Genomic DNA, 22930 nt, shown 5'->3' on the forward strand with positions numbered 1-22930 from the left:
AAGAGTAACCTGTAACAAGTATGGTTGAGGATGATGGAATATTCAGCTAATTTACCAGGCCTACCCCTAATCAAGCTCTTCCACAATCCTTGGTAAACCTGAAGAAGGTTCCACTCCTCATTTACTCTCCCTACCATTTTTCAGACCTGCCAAAAATGCTTCTGCTGTGAATTTTCAAATCTGGTATTTTGAGATGGTAACAGTGATTACCAAATGTATTAGAAGCAATCCTTGATTGGTTTAAACATCACCAATATGTTGAAGAATCTAATTTTGCCTGTCTTCTATTCTAAAAACAGATGAATTTGATGAACCACAACTATTTGACTGAATATAAATTTACTGCCCAGGCGAAGATTAGAAACTAGCACAGAAGTAGATTAAACTAAATTTGAGGCAGTGTCAAACTAGGATTTCCACACATTTTTAGAGGACTTATAGAATAAGAGGGAAAAAAAGGAATCTAGTTTTGCTATTGAGGCGGAGCTGGCCCTTAAAATGGATATTAAGGTAAAGTAATATCTAATGATTCATTCTTGGACTTTATAGGAACTCAATTCCAAGAGAAAGTGTGCACTTTTAAAAAGGAGAGGCAGAGAAGCAAAGTGTTTAAAGTGTGTTAAATTATAAATGTGAACAATTGGTTTAAAAAGCTTAAAATAGAATTTTTTTCACCCCCAGTAGTAGTAGGGATTGAACCCACTACTGAGCTATATCCCCAGTCATTTTATTTTTTATTTTGAGACAGTCTTGCTAAGTTGCCCAGGCTGGTCTTGAACTTGTAATCCTCCTGCCACAGTCTCCTGAGTGGCTGGGATTATAGGTGTGCACCACCTGGCCCAGCTGGAAAAATGTTTTTGAAAGGAGATTTTAAAACACTGCCTATTATACATTACCATTCATGGTCTATTAACATTGTTTATAACATTATTACAGCTCCTTCAAGTTTTTCAGTAGTGTAGAAATAAATACCAGCAATAATTAAAGTAGCAAGTGTAAATTCAAGATAAAAATGACAACTCTGGGAGCCACAGAATACCTATAAAAACATCTATTCAGTATATTGTTGCTACTTGAATGTAAGTGCAAAAAAGAATGTAAACATTTTAGATGGTACTTGGGACACTCAAAAAACACCCTATTCTATGCTGGTCCATCCTTTGGCCATTAATATTGGAAGGATGTTGGGGCAGGGGAGTGGCATGTATCACAGTTGAACAAATAAAGGAACAATGTCTAGCTTAATTAGCAAGGAAAGATAGTTTATCACCCTTATTTACTGTTGAAATACAGTAAAATACAAGAACAAAAATATCAATTACCCATCAACTAGCTGTGTAATATCACAAAACCAAACAACAATATGTCTGCTATCACAGATAAGTTCTGTTCTTGATTAGGCAAGATGAAATATTCATTTCAAATCCTGTTGTTAATGTATATAAAGATGAAAACCTCAAATTTAAAGCCAAAAGGAGACTAGCAAACTGAAGCCCTGAGATTTAAAAAAATCAACCAATCTACAAATTGATATAAGATTCTTTTCAACTACCAAAAAAGGAAGCTGGCTAAAACCTAACAAGGACATAATATCTCCTGTGACTACACACAGGACTACTAAGGTAAAAGCACATCCAGAAATCTAGCCACTTTTATGGCTGTTGAACCTTACAGAGAAATAATTAGCTTCATCTTTCTAATTCTGTATCTTGCTTTGGTTTTACTAGCTAGATTATGCATTTATTTACTAATGGTTATAAGAGTCTTCTTCATCTACATTTTCCCAACTCAAGAACCTTCCAAGAAAGAAAGAAAATGGTTTATTAAATGCATTTAGATTGGGGCTGGGGTTGTAGCTCAGTGATAGAGTGCTTGCCTCGCAAGTGTTAAGTACTGGGTTCGATCCTTAGCACCACATAAAAATAAATAAGTAAAATAAAGGTAATGTGTCCATCTACAACTAAAAACATTTTTTTAAAATGCATTTAGGCTCTGTCTAATCCCCATTAAGAGGAAAAAGGAACTGAAGATTGGTGCCTGTTATATGCTGTATACCATGTTAAGTACTTTTCTAGATGCTTCCTTATTTAGTTAAGGTAAGTGCTAGCCAGGTGTAGTGGTACATGCCTGTAATCCCAGTGGCAGGAAGATCTCGAGTTCAAAGCCAGCCTCAGCATCTTAGCAAGGCCCTAAGCAAACTCAGGGAGACCCTGTCTCTAAATAAAATATAAAAAAGGAGCTGGGTGCAGTAGCGCATACCTGTAATCCCAGCGGCTGGGGAGGCTGAGGCAGGAAGATGGCAAGTTCAGAGCCAGCCTCAGCAACTAAAGGAGCCCTAAGCAACTCAATGAGACCCTGTCTCTGAATGAAATACAAAAAAGGACTGGGGATATGGCTCAGTGGTTAAGCACCCCTGAGTTCAATCCCCAGTAACATATTACTACACACACATATATATACGTATATATAGAGAAAAAGGAACTGAACATTGGTGCCTATTATATGCTGAAAACCACATTAAACACTTTTCTAGATGCTTCCTTATTAGTTAAGGTAAGGGCTAGACAGGTGTAGTGGCACATGCCTATAATCCTAGAGCAGTAATATCAAGAGTTCAAAGCCAGCCTCAGTATCTTACCAATATCTTACACACACATACACACACACACACACACTTAAAATATATAAATATATAAATAAATAAAAGAGCTAGGGATGTGGCTTCCAGGCTTTAATCCCCAGTACCCCTGCTCCCCCCAAAAAGGTAAGTACTATTTTTATTTGTTAATGTCAAACCTAAAAATTCTCAATTTTAAAAGGCAAGCTTTGAGAGGCAGACAAGCAGAGTTTTCTAACTCATTACATATTAGACTGAAAGAAAGCACCAAGACAGAACAACAGTGAACAGTGAGTTTATCCCAGATTTCTAATGCAGTACTCAATAGATAAACAGCAGTTCACCATAATAGTGAAGGACATCTTTTAAGTCTATAGGTTTTCTCAAAAAAATTGAATAACCAAAAGAAGGACTCTAAACTATCCATGATGAATTATTCAAAAAGTCAACATTCAGGGTAAGGTAGCTGGACAGAAAAAAATAAAGTATAAAAAATTTTAATTTGTTTAAATAGAATCTGATATGTGTAATATGCAGTTTTACCACCAACAATGCAATAGTGCAGCAAAGATAAGGTGCTTTTATCATAAAATGAGATCAAATGAAACTACAAAATGCCTGTCATAGGAGGCACTGTTCCCTACATGAATTTGTCTTGAGACTTTTAACCAGACAGGGCAAGGTTGTATTTATTGGAATTGCTGGTGGATCAGGAAGCACTTTATCACATAAACATGTGTTTCAAATAACTGATGTTTACTAAGACCAAAGCAAACCATTACAGAATGTCAACAACAAAAAGGACCATACCTTTTCACAATGCTTTCTTAATGATTAAGGTTTATTATGTATAGCCTTAGGACTATAGATCCGTTTCAGTCTTTTCTCTACTTCCTATCAGCTCTGTGAGTCACTATAGCTCTGAATAAGCCTCTAAGTTCTCCAAAGAGCAAATGTATAGCTTTTGGGTTGGGCTGAATGATAACTATATGAGGTACCATGTGAGACATCCAGAGGCTTTTTCCCCATTTTCAGTTCATGATAAAACAGTTCTGTGCTTGAAAAACCTGAGGTTGTGGTATATTTGCCAGCATACTTTTAAGAAAACAACAACATCACTCATGCTCTATGTAACTTCTTACCAGGTATGATTTATTAGTAAACAATTCTAAGCTATTTAAAAACTTTCCATCTTTCTTATGTAGTATTAGAGCACCACCTTGTGTCAGAAATCTGACCAAATGAGCAGATATATCTATATTTTAGATACCTTAGTTGTCCAAAGTTTTACTGTCCAGTCAAATGATGAAGTGACAAAAAGATGTGAGAAGTCTACTGCTCCAACAGCTGCATGACAATGGATGCCAGTGATTGGTCCTTGATGTCCCTCAAACATCTCACTAATTCCAGCTTTGCTATTTCACAAAAGTAAAAATGTTAGGGATATCTTTTAAAGCAGTTCACTTATAAAAACATATTATGGTGGGTTTATATATCAGAGCTTGGCTTAATTTCCACAAACTTAACTCTGTGCTCATAATGCATCAGAATAACTTACGTTGAGTGTTATCTGTCCAGATTTGATAATACTACTAAAGGACTAAGTACATTTTGGAAGCATAAATACCATGCTGTTGATATGAGAATTCAAAAGTACAATATCTGAGGTGGCAGAATTGATACAAAGAAATATTATATGTAAGAGAGCCAATCTGGGCTACTTTTAAATCAAAAGCTTTGAAGTGAAGGTGATCTGTATTTGAGATAAAACCCAGACAATTTTTTTTAAGGAAGCAATTGATAAAGGTACAGCTAGACAATTTCAAAACAGATTGAACAGCGGGAAAAGTACTAGTCTATTTAAAATGTGTACGTGACATTACTGTATGATTATCAGGAGGATTGAACTAAAGCACAAAGTCCAAATAAAAAAAAAATGGGAAAACAGCTGAAAATCTTATTTATAAATTTGAAAGCCAGTATGTGACATATGCATATTGTATTTATAATTGCTAGATTTCTTCCCTACCATTAACTTCTGTGAGTGCATGCACACACCGCAATCCACAAAATCCAGAACACATCATGATTTAGAGATACTTCTTAAAAAGTTAACTTCTAAGTTTATATGCCTGAACTCAACCTGTCACAAATATTGAGTAGTTCTAGGACTAATTTCTACTCAAATAAGGGGCAACCTGTTTCAATGAGATTATTCAAGGGGGATTTTAAATAAGTGCAAATTCCAGTTCAGGTTTACCTGCCATGGCGGCATGCTGTGTACACAGAACCTTCTTCACTCCCAACAACAAAGTTGTTGACATCTCCAACAGGGAAAGACATAGATGTCACAGCTACTGCCTTTGACTGTTTGTGAACCAACTCCATGCTATCCTATATAGGGTGGAAAACAGTCAATTTTAAATTTTCAAAGAAAAACTTCTAGTTCTAAATAATTTTAAGAGATATTTAATATATTACTTACATAAACCACAGTTAAAGCAATCATGTTTGAAAATAAAAGATATACACAGCACAGTACTTTTGACACATGCTTAGATTTATAATCTGTTATTATATTATGAAACACTATGAAAAACATATGCTGGAGTATATACACAGTTTAAAAATAACAACATACTTCAAAATTTCAGTTTCTCAAGTTTAACCTACCTGTGGGTGGGAAAGCATGTCCAGACTCCATGAACATATTTTTCCATCAGTGGAGATACTGATCAGATTGTGAGCATTTTGTGTTCCAACGACATTTACACAATAGACAGGATGCTAAAGACATGAAAAGAAAGTTTTCATGGATTATTTTACTAAAAAAAGAAGCAAAAATTGAAGCTTAATCATAGGTACTCTGTTTCATATCAAAAACTGTAGGTTAATCACAGGTATTCTGTTGTAACTTGAGGTTATTTTTAACGTGAAGTTTGCTGCTATTCTATTGATTAACAAAAGGTTGTCTCAGGAGAGACATAAGTTCCTGATAAACAGATCTCCCAAAATAAAGAAAAAAGACCTTCGTTCTTGGTTGCTATCTGAGAAGGAGTTCATACACCAAAGGAAGCACATTTTGAAACCACTCTGGTAGACAGACACTACTAAGTAGTTAATAGTGAAAGAGCATAGAAGTCTAAGGAAAATAACCTTATTATACTTACTGTGTGTGCAGCAGCTGACAGTGGAGTTCTCTGCACTGGTGTTCTTTTATTGCTACGGTTATCCCAAAGCACAATTTGGCCTGAATATGTACCACCAACAACAAGATTTGGATGAAATTTTGCAAATGTAGCAGACATCACAGCTGACTGCAAGTAAGTAGGATTTTTATATTTCAGATTTAAAAGGAAAAAATTTAATAAGTTATAAAATCAATTTATTATTCAAAATATTTCCATCTGCACCATAGGTATTAGTAGCTACTGAGACAAATTCATTAAAATATTTAGAATACTTTTTGCTTAAAAGTAAAATGTAATGCCTACTATGTAACTATATTTTAAAAGCAATTTATCAAAGAAAGTAAAAAGTTATTTCATTTGATTGCAGTATTAGATAAATGGCCTTGCAACTGACACATGACTGTAATATGACAGAGTGTATATAGTTTTAATTCAGGTTAAGTGTTTATTTAGGATTATGACATTATTAAAAGATTTTAACTGATGCAACCAGAAAAGACTTGCAAATTCTGTCTGTTAAATCCACTTAAAAAATCTGCAGCTGTTTCCTACTTGAACCATATGTTTCTACTTAAAACTATCTAGTTCCAATTCCTCAGGCCATGTATAAGTAATTCAGTGGGCAAACCATCTAATTGTATATTCAGTAAATAAGTTCCTGAGAAACTCCCTGTAGAAATACGTTTTATAAAAGATTCCATATATATGATCAATCACAAGAACAGAAAATCATAACTGTAAAGGGCTTTCAGTGTGATTAAACATTATAAGACATGTCAGTAAAGCTACAAAAGCCAGATTATGTTGAACTGAGAAGTCAGTTTTCTGTTAACATCTGTTTGCAAACATAAAGTGGTTTAGTAAATGCCAATCCAATGAAATCATAATGTTGACAAGAACAGAAAAAAAGGCACCTGTCTAAATTCATTAATGAATCCTTAAACTTGTGGGAGACTGTTGAAAGACCATCTTACCTGGCAGTGGAACACATACTCTGGAGTAGTTTTTTTGTATTTCATATTCCATACAAGGGCAACACCATCAGGTTCATGAGGAGCATCTTCATTGTTATTATAGGAAGCCACAAGTAACTCGGGATACTGCTCGTCAGAACCAAGTAGAAAAGAAAGGGAATGCATAATAAGAACTATTTCTTGACTATCCGATTATTCTGAAAAGTACAAATATCTACCACTTCACCAATTAAGAAATCTCTTTCTTACTTGACTATCTATCAGATAATTGTGAAAGTACAAATATCTAATACTTCTAAGAAAGACATCTCTATATTTATATTAATTGGGATATCAGTACAATTTTATTTATTTTTTGTTTTAGAGATGGGGTTTTGTTAAATTGCCCAGGCTGGCATTGAACTTGTGAGTCCTCCTGCCTCAGCCTCCTGATTAGCTGGAATTACAGGCATGTGCCACTGTGCCTGGCATTACTACAATTTTAAATTAGTACAGTTAATTATTTAAAATATTTTAATATTAAAAAATTTAATTGAAGTATGTGTTTGTATTTCATACAAAGTATTTTGTGAGTAACTGAAATCAGTAGGTTTTGGCATAAGGTTCTGAATTTCAAATATAAATAATATTTCCATTTGTTTCTTCCAAAATACTTAAGATGAAATGAAATATGGTAACACAGAACCATCATCCATTATTCAATTTTAAATGATACATACTGATTTAATCATACAAAGTTCCTATAACTAAAATAAAACCACATGTTAATTATAATTTTAAAAAACTTAATAATAACCAATTTTGTTATATTTTACCTGAGATGACCAATCCAAACAACTAACAACCCGATGCTTTGACCAACGTTCATCAAAAAATTGCCGGTTTAATGATAGTTTAGCACCTGCTTGAATCTCTCTACAGAAAAAACCAAATCCAAAAAAAGACTGTTATGACTTATGTCATTCTTAATCTTTTTTTTTTTTTATTGGTTGTTCAAAATATTACAACGCTCTTGACATATCATATTTCATACATTAGATTCAAGTGGGTTATGAACTCCCATTTTTACCCCAAATATAGATTGCAGAATCACATTGGTTACACATCCACAATTTTACATAATGCCCTATTAGTAACTGTTGTATTCTGTTACCCATTCTTAATCTTAAAATAATTTAACACTGCTGAAGCTGTTGTGTTATCAATTAAACATTACCCTTCTTTGTCTTCCAGATCTCTCCCACTATAGTCAAAGAAGATGTTAATTTGTTCCGAAAGAGCTCTTTCTACAATTCTTGTAGAATGGTCAAAGAAACTTAAAAATTCCTCTGAGTGTAAGATTTGTTGCTTTTCTTCTTCAGTCAGCTCATGAGGCGGAGCTGGAAAATGAATATTTTTTTTAACTATAATTTATGTTAGTCAAATTATGTTAACTCAGTATAACAGGATTCAGGGAATGCCACACATTCTTTTTAAACATTCACCTCTTTTTATTTAGAGCATTTCATTCTATTTTAATTGCTTAATAAATAATAAATCTTAAGAAGAATAAAAAAAAATTTAAAGTTAAATTCTTTAAGTTACCTTTACTTTCATTTTCTTCATCTTTTTTTAAAACTTTCTCTTCTTCAGGTTCAATAGGTGGTTTAGGAGTCACTACATCATCATCTTCCTCTTCATCTAAAAAACAGAAAAACACAAATATTATTTTCATAAAAATAGCTAGTAACTCTGAGGTAGTAATTTCCAAAGGTATCACAACTCCCTAGATAAAAGCAAAAGCAAACCACTGTGCCAAGAATAAGTACAAATAATATGAGCTTTCCCAACACAATCTTAAAGAATTAAGTGGAACCCTCTTGCCTTTTATACATACCTATGTGGTACCTCATCAACAGTCACACTAAATTCTATAGCTACATAAGCGGAAACAAGATATATAAGCATGTAGGACGAATTCCTCATGGAAGTCTCTAAAAGCTTGCAAGCATTTATCATTCCAGACAGAACAACATGCAACTCCTGCATAGTTTTATATAGCATGCTGACACATTAATGCTGTAGAATGAAGAAAATCAAATGTCTAAAATAGCCCACAGAGCTGGCTGCTTACTTGTGATCTGAAACCATCAGTGTCTAATGGGTCTTCATATGGCATAAAGACGGCTTACATTAACTCTCAGGTTGCTATTTGAGAGGCAGATTTTAAAGATAATAGCTACAGGACCACATTTTCTATTCTGTCATTTTAAATGCAAGTCTCATTATCCATCATTGTATGATGTGGCAATAAGCACTTATAATACTAATGCTTTCTTTAGTTTTAATAAAAATACATATTAAGATATATGTTTCAAAGACTAAATTACCCAAATCTCACATTCCCAAACCAGGAAGTAACTTAAAATAATTAATTAAAAAATTTTACAGGACATGTAACCTTGTCTACCTTCTCTTTTGCAACAAACGGAGATAGGTTTTTTATGAAGAAAATCCTTATTTTCATTACTAAGAATGTGTTATCTGTCTATAAAGGGAGGCAGCAGACACCTGCAGCAGAATGTATCTCAAGTAATGAGAGCCTGTTCGATATAGGGACTTCACTTGTTATAGTCATTTCCTTGACCCATGTACAAAATCATCTAAAACACACATACATACAATGTGCACAAAAGAATGGTCAAGGATGGGAACCAGCTGCCAAGTCAAGGTCCCAGCAGCCAGGCCAGCTGACTAGATAGCAACAACCAGATGGCACTGCTGGGATTGTGTCTTTCCGCTATAAGGTGGCAATGGGATGGCATAACATTCTTACGCTTGACTGCCTCCAATCCTGTGTCTCTCCCCAATGGTGAGCCTGTGCAATTACCCGCACTCCAGGAGGCCTACAGACAAGCCTTTACCCTGCAAACAAAATGCAGCTTGTAGGCCACACCAGCTGCCAAACCACACACATAGTGTTAGGCTTAGAGAGCTATGAAAATCTTTCTAACTCTATAGTATAAGCAATAAAAATATAACTGTACCTGTGGAAAGAAAGCTTCAAATGACACTGTATAATGCACACAATGATACAACCTCCAACTTAATCAAAATGATAATGACGTATGCCAATCCTACATTACTTGAAATTGAGCGATTTTTACGTTCTGACAAGTTTACAGAACTAGGATAAATGGCACGAATGATTTCAATATATGCTCATACTTTTGAACCAAATGGTGAAGGTTAAAATTTTTCCTTTCAAGGGCCTCAATCAGCCACAAAGGAAAACAGTAATCACTGTCTTTTCAGCCAGCCCAACCGCATTTGTCAGCCCTTTCTCCGTCAATGCAGCCAGAGCAATCAACCTGCCAAACATTCAGAATGGAAAAACAATCTGAAAATACAGGGTATAATGCACCTGCCAGTGAAAATGGCCATTTCAAGAAAAGCTAGTGATCTCAGTGACCCTGCTGAGGAGGCGGTGGTGCAAAGGGGAAAGAACACGTAAAAGAATTCTTAGTGATCGCCACTCTCTTGCACATTGACACTTCCTTACAAAGCATGCCAATTACAGCTTTTGTGCTACTTAAAAAAATGAAAGCTTTTTTGGGCAAAATAATCACATAGAGAAACAGAAAGACACTACTCCTTTTTAGATGAATTCTCATATATGACAGATTATTAATCTGAAAACAGTATAACTGCTGGGGATGCTATACTATACTGCTCAAACATTAGGATAAAATTCTGCCATAGTCATCTGCAGGTGTAATGTAATAAAATAATTTAATTACATTTAACTTAAAAGTTGACTTTTAGAAAAGGACATTTACTTCAATTAAATATTCAGTGTGAGAAAAAGTACATTATATATTTTATCTTCTGCTAATTCTGTTAGCTTTCCTAATCAATTTTGTTAACCAGTAGAGTTCTTTGGATATAAATCCTAAAATCAAGGAGAGATTTTGAGTTACTTGGACAGGTCATTCTTAACCACAGTGAATTAAGAGATTTTGAGTTACCTGGACAGGTCATTCTTAAACACTGTGAATTATAAATTACAGCCTCCAACCCACATCTTATTCTCTTCCATCAACTTTGTTGACTTATCTGGCTTCTAAGTACCATTTCCAGTGACAGGTGTCAAATTCCTGTTATAATGCATATGGCCAGTATTTTAGTGCTAAGTGACCTCATAATCTACATATTTAACAAAAAAGGTCTTGTTTACAGACATTCTTTTTCTTTTAGTATTTAAAATGTAGATGAAGTTTGTTAGTGATCTGCATCTGCCTGTTATACAGCAATTGCCATGGGCCACATGTCCTATAATTATTTTAGTTGTAGTTAAATGAGTATCAACTATTTAAATATATGATCTCAGATTTTTACTTTAGAATCAATGTATATACTTCTCCTTCTATGTGGATTAAAAGTGAATTTAGAAATTATAATTGGGACTTAAACTCAAGCTTCATTAAAATGATTCAGCTAAATAAATTTCCAGGAAAATAAAAACAGGTATGCTGCTCTGAAAAATTTCAAAATGTCACACTTTTTGTCTAAGCTGAGCTTAAGCAATTATCAACATATATCAAAAACATCTAGCAAAAATGCCTAACTTCGATAACATCAGATTGAAGAATGTTCCTTTGAAACAAGGAACATTCTTATCATAAACTAATAAATAGTGACTAAAAGACTATTAACATGGCCAAAAAATATAGTATTATAGTTCTAAAGATTTTCTTAGCTAGTCTCTTTTACATGATAAGCTATAATATATTAAAACTGGAAAAGACAGAGCAAGAAGACTGAAAAACAGGACTGCCATGGCACATCAATTTACTGATGAATATTCATTACAATATGCTAAGTGGTTAACTCCATGCTTTCTCTGACAGGGAATCTAAGGTTACAAACTGAGCAGAAAAGAGTGCAGAAAAGTAGCAGTTACTTTTGAAATGACAAATCTCTTGTCAATGAATTCTACAACGAGGCTTAATGAACCAGTGAATTTTTACTTTGAGTTAACCTCAAAATTGTGATGTATTTTGGTAAGATAGAAAGAAAAGCTGTTCTGTAAATTAAGTTGCACCTAGAAATAATACCAACCAGTGAAATCCCAGTTGTTGGAATAATCTGTTACAATGGAATAGGTTAATCAAAGTTAAATCATCTATGAAATGGGTGGCTTTTGTTAAAGTGAAGGACGGAGTCTTCAAACAAGTGTTCTCTATATGTCATATTACATTTAAGATAAAATAAGCCATAAACATACTTTTAGTAGTTAAAAACATTATAGCACATTAAAAATGAAATATGTAAGATTAAAAAAAATCCTTAACATACATGCTAGTTATGAATATATCACTTATGATTCTTAATATGAAGTAAAAAACAAAGTGCATTGTTGTTTAAGAAATACATTTGCTCTCAATTCACTATGTAGTGTTATTATACTGATATATACTTTTCAGATAATTTAATATCTTATACAGAATTCTTAACTTACAAAATAGTTTGATTATTCATGGTACAAAGAAATTTGATAATCAGTTCTAAAAATTGGGAAATTTGTTGCTTATAAAAATTGATTCAATTGAAAAAATTCAATTTAAAACTTTGCAAACATTTATAAGAACACAAGAGGAAATGCTTCAATTATTAGTTCAAAATATAGGCTATATAGGAATATTTTTTCCCTTTTTATTTTCAGAATAATCTTTTTCTTTGATCAACATAATTTTGAATTACTCAATTTCAATCCATTTTCCATAATTTCATCTTCTTATATCATAAAAATAACATTCACATTTAAGAGAATCTTCATTGGAACAAAGCTTCATCAATCCTTCTATGGAATCTACTCCTTATTTTAAACATCTAGAATAAGACATAAGGTCACTTGTTATTTCCTTAATAATCTAAATTTTCAACTGGGGAAAAATATATGGCTGGCTTTTTAATGAGGAAGTAATTTGAATATAGATATAATGCTAATCTGGGGAAAAATAAGGAATAGTAGTTTATACCACTTTATTTTAATATGGATTCTCTACATAACATTTTTTAAATGTAAAATTTGGATTTTATTGTGGAAGTATTGGCATGACAGATTCTGTTATCTGTGATCCCATCAAATATTACATTTTTCTACCGCTATAGTTATAAACATCCCAATTAAAGTCTTTCAATCCAAGATTAAGAACAGATGCCACAATTTTATTATATTCTTACAGAAGGTTCAAACTAATTTATTAAGTATATTATTTCAGAATTTTTATTTTAAAAAATCCCTTTTAAATAAGGGCAATACCATCTTAACCAGAAGGCCTACAAATTTGACCTATTTGGGAAATATGGATTCCAGGTATTAAGACCATTCAACAAAATAGTAAGAGTTATTGATATATAATAACTTTATATATCATAAATACTAATCAACAGCTATTGAGGAAAAGCATATCTAGCCATCAAGCCAATACCAATAGTAAAAAAGTGGAATGAAACAACAAAACATGACATTTCGGGCTGGAGCTGTGACTCAGTGGTAGAGTGGTCGCTTAGCACGTGCAAGGCCCTGGGTTCAATCCTCAGCACCACATACAATAAATAAAATAAAAGTATTGTGTCCAACTACAACTAAAAAATAAATATTAAAACAAAAACAACAACAACAACAAAAAAAAAAAACATGGCATTTCACTGGAAATCAATTCCCAGGTTCTGTTCCGGCTATATATTTTTTTTTCCTCTCACATTTAACTTAGATTTATCAGTTAACTTCCCAGTTCCTCAGTTTTCACAGATGTAAATATAAGCTGATTAAGCAACCTTTAGGGTTTCTTCCTCCTTTAAAAATCCTTTTTCCTAAAAATAACATCAAAAACCCATCCTTAAACAGTAGATAAGAAAAAATAATGGCATTTTTCCAAAGAGTTAAAACTTTTAAAAGGGAAAGGGAAGAAAGTAACTTCCTGGAGTATATTTGTGGGCACTACTCTAGCCAGAAACTGTTTGCCTGTGGAGAAGGAAATTGACTGAGGTCACATGGTCCTAGTCAATTTCATTCACAGTAGGTGCTTTAAGACAGCAAAGCACCTCAGTTCAAAAACAGTACTACCGTCTTATAGAGTAAACTTGAAAGCAAGATGATGGCTAAAATGAGAAAAAAGAAAAACAAGGCAGAATGAAAACTGACTTTAAAAAAAACAGGTTCAGCCATTAAAAAGAAAAAAAAAAAAAAGGAAGACAGGTAAGAACTAAGACCAATTTTTATCTTTAATTTGGTAACTCACTACTTCTGTGATGATTACACTGCCTACCTAAATTTATTATTACACTCCAACTATGATTTTTTAAAAATATTTTCTCATGGTAAGTGTTTTACTTTTTATTACATAATTAACAAAATTTTTTTTGGCAGTGCAGAAGATCAAACCCAGGGCTGCATCCATGTTAGGTAATCACTCGATCACTGAAGTACACACCCAGATCTGTTACATAATTCTAAAGTGAGAACCAACTATGCTGAGTTTGAGAGCTACTGTATCAAAGCAATGGGTACATTTAAGCACAAAGTGTATGCCTTATAGCATTATAATTTCTTTTTTTTCAGGGGTGGGCAGTAGAAGACCAAATTTAGGGCCTTTGTGCAGGCTAGGCAAGCGCTCTACCACTGAACTACATCCCCAGTCTTGCTTTATAAAATCTTAATTTCAAGGTCTTCCTCTTTCTAAAACCTATACAACTTGGCAAAAGAAAGTTCATATAAGAGCCCCAGACATTAAATTAACTGTAATGATATAGAAAGGAAAGAATTAAGAAGTTTCAAAGGCTAAGGATGGTTTCTTAGTATTAGAATACAATTTTCATTCTCATTCACTTATATACCTTAACTTATAACTGAAAAGACTACAAAATCAAAGAAGAGGCTGAGTGTGTTATCCCAGTGGCTCAGGAGGCTGAGGATGGCAAGTTCAAAGTCAGTCTCAGCAACAGTGAGGCACTATGCAACTTGGTGAAACCCTGTCTCTAAATAAAATACAAAAAAATAGGCCTAGGGATGTGGCTCAGAGGTTGAGTGCCCCTGAGTTCAATCCCCAGTACCCCCTCTCCCCCCCAAAAAAAAAAAATCAAAGAAAAGATAATCTAGTGCTTTTACCTACAGAGAACATAAAATCGATAAATTCAGAATCAATGGATACTTGATAGATTAGAAATAAGCAAACACGCTAGACTGTGGAACCAACCTAGATGCCCTTCAATAGATGAATGGATAAAAAAAATGTGGCATCTATACACAATGGAGTATTATGCAGCACTAAAAAATGACAAAATCATGGAATTTGCAGGGAAATGGATGGCATTAGAGCAGATTATGCTAAGTGAAGCTAGCCAATCCTTAAAAAACAAATGCCAAATGTCTTCTTTGATTTAAGGAGAGCAACAAAGAACTGAACAGGGGGAAAGAGCATGAGAAAAAGATTAACATTAAACTGAAACGAATGAAGGGAGGGAAAGGGAGAGGGAAGGGAAATTGCATAGAAACGGAAGGAAAACCACATCGTTATACGAATCACATATATGAGGTTGTGACGGGAAAGGGGGGGGAGGGAGAGAATGGAACAACAACAGATGGGGTAGAGAGGGAAGATGGGAGGGGAGAGGAGGGGGGATTGTAGGGGATAGGAAAGACAGCAGAATACAACAGTCACTAATATGGCATTATGTAAACATGGTGAATGTATAACTGATGTGATTCTGCAATTTGTATTTGGGGTAAAAATGGAAAAGCATAACTCACATGAATCAAATGTATGAAAGAGGAAAAAAAAATAATAAAAAAAATAAAAAAAATAAAAAAAAAAGAAATAAGCAAACATGAACTCTTATAAAATCAACATCTAAGTTTAGTCTATGTAAGAAAACTGAAAAAGTAATGGTGCTGAATGGACATTCCCCTTAGAAACTGGGCTCATGGGCTGAGAATGTGACTCAGTGGTACAGGACTTGCTTAGTGTGTATGAGGCCCTGGGTTCAATCCTCACACCACAAAACAAAAACAACAACAAAACTGGGCTCAGTTTCATCCATCTCATCATTTTCACTTCCTATCAATGAAGGTAAGAAATATTCTATTCAGCACTGGGGAAGATCAAAGATGCTTATTCATTGCTCTGTCTGAGACTATCACTAAAAATATTATCCTGATGCAGAAATATCAATAAACAAGCTAACTAAACCATGCTCTCCTTTAATGAAGTTTTTTCAAATTAAAGATTTAAACCAATAAATTAAGCATGTTATGGTCAACATTTTAAAAAAATTAAATATAATAAGAGAAAGGAATGTACTATAGCTGTTTATACTGGATTATAATACAACTTGAAGTAATTACTGTAGTTCACTATCATAAAAGCATAAAAGTTGCTTCTTCATGGCATGAGAAAAAGCATATCTTAGAATCAATCCATTAGACTTGCTTTAGAATCATAGCTACTGACTAGGTGACCCTTGATGAATTACCTCTTTCAGCTTCTTTGAGTGTAAATAAAAACCAACTTCACTTTCAGAGTTTTGATGAAAGGACGAGGGATAACATAAAGTGGCTCATACCATGTCTCATATGTAGTGAGCACTCTTTGCCGTTAATAATTTTCAGTCATCAATTTAAACATTAAGTTTGGAGAACAGTTATAAATGAATAACTTGAATGATTTATTTAAAAGATGCTGACAAGTTCAGTTTTGTTCAAGGTATTCAGAGGGATACAGAAAACATAAAGTAACAGCACATGTTTATATCAATCCAGTGATAAATACGTGATACAAACTACTGTGTTGATATAAACATGGAATTCAAGAAGGCTATAAAGGAGAATCCAATGGTTTCATTTTTGGATAGAAGAGCAAATAATGATTAGTCTACAGTCATATTAAAACCTGAGACTAATCATAGTCTTTATCCAAATTTCATCAATAATTATGTTATAGCATTAATACTCAAAAAAATGTGATTTTTCTAGTAGCTGCTTCCAGAGTAAAAGCATGAAAAGAAACATCCCAAATAGGCAAAATCATTCTCCTGAGTAGGTAACAGCAATTTATTTCTTAAGCAAGTATTTATTGAGTATTTACTACATGCCACACACTATTCAGGTCAAGTATCACAGTAAGGAAGAAATAGTCCCTATGCTCATGGAAAATTTGGCAAAGAAGCTGAAGTATAATGATGCTAAAAAGACACCGTGAATAATTTCAAACAGAAAAGAACACAGTTTATCTTGTGCTTGTGGATCATCAGTTTATCTAATAAATGATCTTTTTATTTTTTAAAATACTTACAAAAATGGAAAAATAATTTTTTTGAAAAATGTCAGTCTTGTATTATGCCAGTTCTATATTAAAATTAATTCGAGGGGGGCTGGGGTTGTAGCTCAGTAGAGCCTTTGCTTGCATGTGTGAGGTACTGGTTCAATCTTCAGCACCACATAAAAACAAATAAATAAAATAAAGGTATTGTGTCTGTGTATAACTAAAAAAAAAAAATTAATTCGAGGGCAATAAATCACATGTTTACATTTTAAAATTATAAGCATCTAAAAATAAGCAATTAAAAATATAAATTCAAGGACACCAAGTTGTATCTATACATACACAAATATATAATTTCTGAAAACATATTCATAGAAAACTGAATATATTCATTGGAAACAAAATATCAACAATGAATAAATCAAAATTGTACCACACAATTTCCCCTTTACATCACTTCTGTACTTTCTAAATTCTGACTAATAGGTTACTACTAGAGTTACTACTCTTAGTTACAAAAAAAATTTTTGTTGTTGTTAAATATTTATTTAGTTGTAGATGAACACACAGTATCTTTATTTATTTTTATGTAGTGCAATGGATTGAACCTAGTGCCTCATACATGTGAGGCAAGTACTTTACCACTGAGCTACAGCCTCAGCCCCAGAAAAAATTATTTTAAAAAATGAAAGTCATCCCTTAAATTTAATGTAATTACAGTTATAAGTTATTATCAAAAATACCTTTACAATGCTGAACAATTCAAACATCCAAAAGGCATTTCATAAGTATGATGGTATAACTAAAGATACAATCTTCAAATTTCCCAAAAAAGAAAAAAAGGTCTAATCTGTTTTTAAATGAGTCACTGTGCCTTCATTTTGGCAATTTTGCCACTTTCTGAGTTAATATATCTAATAATGTAGCTTCAAAAAGACAGACTTAATACTCAAATTAATGGACTAGTTAATAAAATAGTATTTTCTGGAAACTATGGAATCCTGCAGATTTAGTATTCTCCATACTGGTAATTCAACCCTTCCTCCCTTCCTCCCTCCCTCCCTCCCTTCCTTCCTTCTCCTCCTCCTCCTCCTCCTCCTTCTTTTTTTTTTTTTTTTTTTTTTAAGTTGCTTATATCTCTAGTTTAGCATCAATGGCTTTAACTCCTTTTGGGAACAAGGAAAGGAAATGTCCATGGTATTTAAATATATTCCATTTCCATCCTTGGAGGGCAGAAAAAGAAGAGTTATTAAAGTTGTATATGTTAGGAGGCTGAGGCAGGAGAATTGAAGGTTTGAGATCAGCCTCAGCAACTTAGTAGTGAGACCCTGTCTCAAAATCAAAAATAAAAAGGGTCGGGCATGTGACTCAGTGGTAAAGTACCCCTGGATTAAATCCCCAGTACCAAAAACAAAACAAAACAAAAAAACAAAACATATCTGATTATCTACTGTAAAGTCAAAAGGCAAACAGTAATAACTCTAATTTTCTTTTGAGATATACACAATTAAGAAAATTGAATATTTACTTTCCCCATCCCCACTCCCTACCCGTCTTTTTCACTTACCTGTATTTTCTTGGTTTTCTGCAATGAATATTACTTTTGTTTCTCCCTAGTGGAGAAACATGGTAATTTAACTGAAATTTTAAAGATGAATTAATTAAAACATTGATGGTTTCATGAACATATTTTCCTGGGCAAGTATAAAAAAATTTTCTTATGCACAGACTATTGATTATGGGTCCACAATACCTTATCCACAATTCCAAAACTGCAACCAACTTTAAAATCCATTACTGATTTGGTGATAAACCCTGAGATGATCAGAGATAAAACTATTTCTAATCATTATTTATCTCAATATATTCATTACCTTTTGCTGCCAAGATACTAATGCTCAAGATGCTGCAGAAGTGTTAATGTATGGTATGTATACTTTGCCACTTTTCTAAAATCTGAAAAATTCTGAATTCTAATGCATAAATGGCCCCATAGGTTTTTAGGTAAGAGACTGAATGAAGCTGTATTAGAGATCTCATAGAAAGTTTTTTTTTTTTATGTAAGACATAAATTCATTAGCCTCATTGGTTTTACAAAAATGATTAGCAAGTTACTTTCTGTTTAAATCATTAGCTATTTAAAATTAATTCTCAACTAAAAAATGGCAATTCTTTGTCATTTAAAAACTAAAGGACTCCATATCCAATACAATGTCTATGCATACTTCCTGGAATGACACACAGATTAAAGGCTACTATGTAATATAGTGGAGTCCTTAGATTATAAAAGATGAAGTTTAAGAATGAGGTCTGGATTTGTTCATTAATATAAATAATAATGACAGCACATCAGCTTTACAGAAGATAATTTATGACTTCCTTTACTACAAGGCACAATCTTTCCTGGGGAAGAAATACACTCAAATGACAGGAAAAGAATATTCTTAAAGATTTTCTGCTTCTAAAATGGAGGATCTGCCAATGACAAAATGAGTGCGAAAGATTTAAATTTATGTCAACAAAAAAAACACATACATAGCATATACTGTTAATTTCTAGAATAAGGTTAAAAACTCTAGAAAAACCCCAAAGTTATGAATATGGAAGCCATAAAGCATTAGTTCTGTAATGTTTCCCTAAGAAAATATGCTAAAAAACAAAACAAAAAAATAAGAGAAAGGAAAAAAAACCCCAAATCCACTTACTTAACTTGTGGTCTTAATGACAATCATATTAAGGATAGTCACCTTCTTTGGGTTGAGCCATAACTGGAGTCTGAGTTTCCTTAGTATATGTGACAATTTCTCGAGGAGGAAAGTCAACTTGCGTAATTTTGGCCATTCCAAGTTTAATAGGTCCTCGTCTAAATTAAATGAATATAAATATTTTTAAATACAACAAATGATAAATTTTAATAACATCAAACCGTGTTACTTTTGAAAATATGAATTGAACATTTATGTGCATCTAACATTGGAATTTCAATCCATTTTAATCAAGAAATTTTAGATGAACAATAAATTGACTTTCATTTAATAAAAGAATTAGTAGCTAAAACAAAAGATACTTCTGACTCTTTTGGGGTGTTTATTTTTTACTTTAAAAGGCAAATAATTTTATTTTGTAGAGCAAATGTATGGGTAATAATAGAGTAAGAGAACGGGAATTTCAGAATAAATTGTTGAAAAAGGCTGGTTGCAAGTGATGTTTTTAACAGGGATATGATTCTGGATGTTTATGAAGAGTCAGATATATGGATCTCATTCAGACTATGACTGAAAGAAAAGGTTTCTGTTGAAAACCTTTTTCTACTTCCTATATTAGGCAGAAATTTGGACTTATACTGTCAATTTAAATTTTAAAACTTTTAAATCTCTACACAATCAGTGTGTCCTTGATTCATAATGGTCAAACTAAGATCCAGATATTCTATACCTACCCTAAAGCAACAGATCTTCTGAATGTAATAAAACTAATATAGTCACTTATGTTTTAAATGCAGGAAATGCATTATTTTTTGACATGGAAGAAGAGAGTTACAGCTGAAGAAAATGGACCAACAGAAAAATATTTCAGTAGCTATATGGGGGATTTTTATTCGATTATTATATTAGATGTCTAAGACTTCCAAGGAAGTTCTCAATTATGAAGCTATTTTAAAAGGATATCTAACAAAGATATAGCTGCAACTTCCTGAATATCAAGTGGGGTATCTGAAATATACATGTCACTGGTAATATAAGTGATTTTAAATATATATAAACATCTTTTTAAATTTTATTTAATAATTAATTCAAATGTTGTACAAAAGAGTGTTATATAATTAGTACGTTTTAAAAATTTACTGTAAGGTCCATGACATAAGCATTAGGAAGTTTATAACAGGTTACCTATTTTAGAAATATCTTAGCCCTAAAGATTAAAAAAAAGCATAATCAAAAAATTAAATGAGAAATTTTTAGTATATTTGAAGTAATCTACAGGAATATAAGAATTAAGTTTGAAATAAGAACTTTATATCCTGATTTTTAACATGCAAATCATATAAAAAGTAAATCATTCACATAGCTGGAAAAAAAAGTCTTTCCAATAGTATTACAAACAAGCTACTAACTTGAATGCAAATGGAGCCTAATAGTCAAAAGCCAAAATACTGAAACAAACAAAATATTTCAAGATTTTATAGGCAGAGAAGGGTAAGAAGGTAATACCTCGCTTATCCAAAAGCACTTTTACTGAAAATAAAGAAGCAATAGGAGGGGAAAGTGAAACACCTCAGGGCCCCTAATAGAGAAGCTTTTGGTTAGTATACAAGAATCTCACATATTTTTCTTATATGCCTTCATTCAAGGCTTATTTATTCTAGTTTTAGATATAATTTGCAAATGTATGGTTACATTTCAGAAGTTGCAAATTATCAGGGAAAAGAGCTATCTGAGTCAGTATAAAGGCAATAGCAAACATTTACAATTTTCATTGAAGCCTAGAATGAGAGTCTGTGAATGCATGAATAGCATGGGGCCATAATGTAGACACCAACATTTCTGTTCCTCTCAAAACTACAGATTCATATAAAGTAATCCAAAAAAGGTAGTTTTTTGTACATCTTAGAAAAATTCACACAAAAATATAAAAATAATATGAAGAATTGGACATCCAAATGGATAGATTTTATAAAACAACATACATGGAGTATTTCTTTCATTAATGATACAGGATAAATGAGGTGTCACAGTAAAATATAACTCTTTTGTTTTAACTATATATTACAATATTAGAAGTTTAAGCAAAATAAAATTAGGAGAGTTTCACAAAGAGTAAAATTAATTATAAAAGAGGGAAGGTAATAAATCTATTCAATACCCCAAATCGGAATCTGAGTGAAGCTGAAGAACTGATGGATCTGTATCCCAATGCAGCGTCCTAAATGGTTGTAGGACAACCATGAAGCATTAGTAAAAAAGGCCATAAGTTAGTCAAGCAAATACACTCTATGAATATCTAAAGCTAAATTACTGTTTATAATTAAAAAACACTTTTTGGTTAGTACAAAACCCCACATTAGGTGTCACTCAATGCTGTAGTGCATGCAATAAGCATAATACAGTTAAAGATGCAAGCATATAAAGAAAAATAGTCTAAACTATTTTCAGATTATGAGAAACTAATATTGCATAACAATGGACAAGAATAACTAAGGCAGATAACCCAAATAAGACATTATTTATAGATGAGAACAAGCTAGGCTATAAAAATTAAAATTTCAAGATTCCTAATTCAAAAAACATTAATAAAAACATCTTGCCCAAAGCATTAAATAAATGCAGGAAATTGTCATACTAGTAAAGGAAATGAGTCAACACATAATCCTTTTAGTAAGAAAGCCAAAGACTATCCCGCTGGGATACAAAATAGCTAAAGTTTCCAAAATGTGATCCTTCTATAATTTATGGGTTAAGAACTGCCTTGGGCTTACATGTCATCTACTTTAGCAAACACGAAAGGTATCTGTCTCTAGGAAAAACAAAATAGATTATTTCCCTTGGAAAAATATTTTATGTTCAAAAGAATTACCTAACTTTTGGAGAATACCAAAGTATTTAGTGATGTTTTAGTATTAGTTAAATATCTTACACAGGATTTTTTCCACTTAAGCTAAATCTAGCCATTACTAGAAGAAAGTACTATATCATATTGACATCCTTATAAGTTAGCAATACTGTATAGTGTTCATACTTCCTATAAAAAAAGCTCAATACTCTATGTAGTATTATCATATTTCTCACTTACATGTTATAATGCACAATGAATTTTAGCTGCTACAATATACAACAAATGATTTCT

At 32.6% G+C, this 22930-nt stretch overlaps 1 protein-coding gene across 3 annotated transcripts in view; it reads right to left on the bottom strand.

The window, feature by feature from the left end:
* Dync1i2 (dynein cytoplasmic 1 intermediate chain 2) overlaps positions 1–22930 on the bottom strand; it is a 55753-nt gene that overhangs the window by 11778 nt on the left and 21045 nt on the right. For all 3 annotated transcript variants that reach the window (XM_076866683.1, XM_076866684.1, XM_076866682.1), the window contains exons 5-13: positions 19834–19949; positions 8367–8462; positions 7999–8161; positions 7598–7697; positions 6783–6908; positions 5788–5934; positions 5291–5404; positions 4878–5011; positions 3888–4032 (exon numbers count right to left, since the gene is read on the bottom strand). In XM_076866683.1, the coding sequence (XP_076722798.1) occupies positions 3888–4032; positions 4878–5011; positions 5291–5404; positions 5788–5934; positions 6783–6908; positions 7598–7697; positions 7999–8161; positions 8367–8462; positions 19834–19949 (1141 nt within the window). The remainder of the gene's footprint in view (positions 1–3887; positions 4033–4877; positions 5012–5290; positions 5405–5787; positions 5935–6782; positions 6909–7597; positions 7698–7998; positions 8162–8366; positions 8463–19833; positions 19950–22930) is intronic.

This window comes from Callospermophilus lateralis, chromosome 9 (genome assembly GCF_048772815.1).
Source record: "Callospermophilus lateralis isolate mCalLat2 chromosome 9, mCalLat2.hap1, whole genome shotgun sequence".
NCBI classification, from domain to species: domain Eukaryota; kingdom Metazoa; phylum Chordata; class Mammalia; order Rodentia; family Sciuridae; genus Callospermophilus; species Callospermophilus lateralis.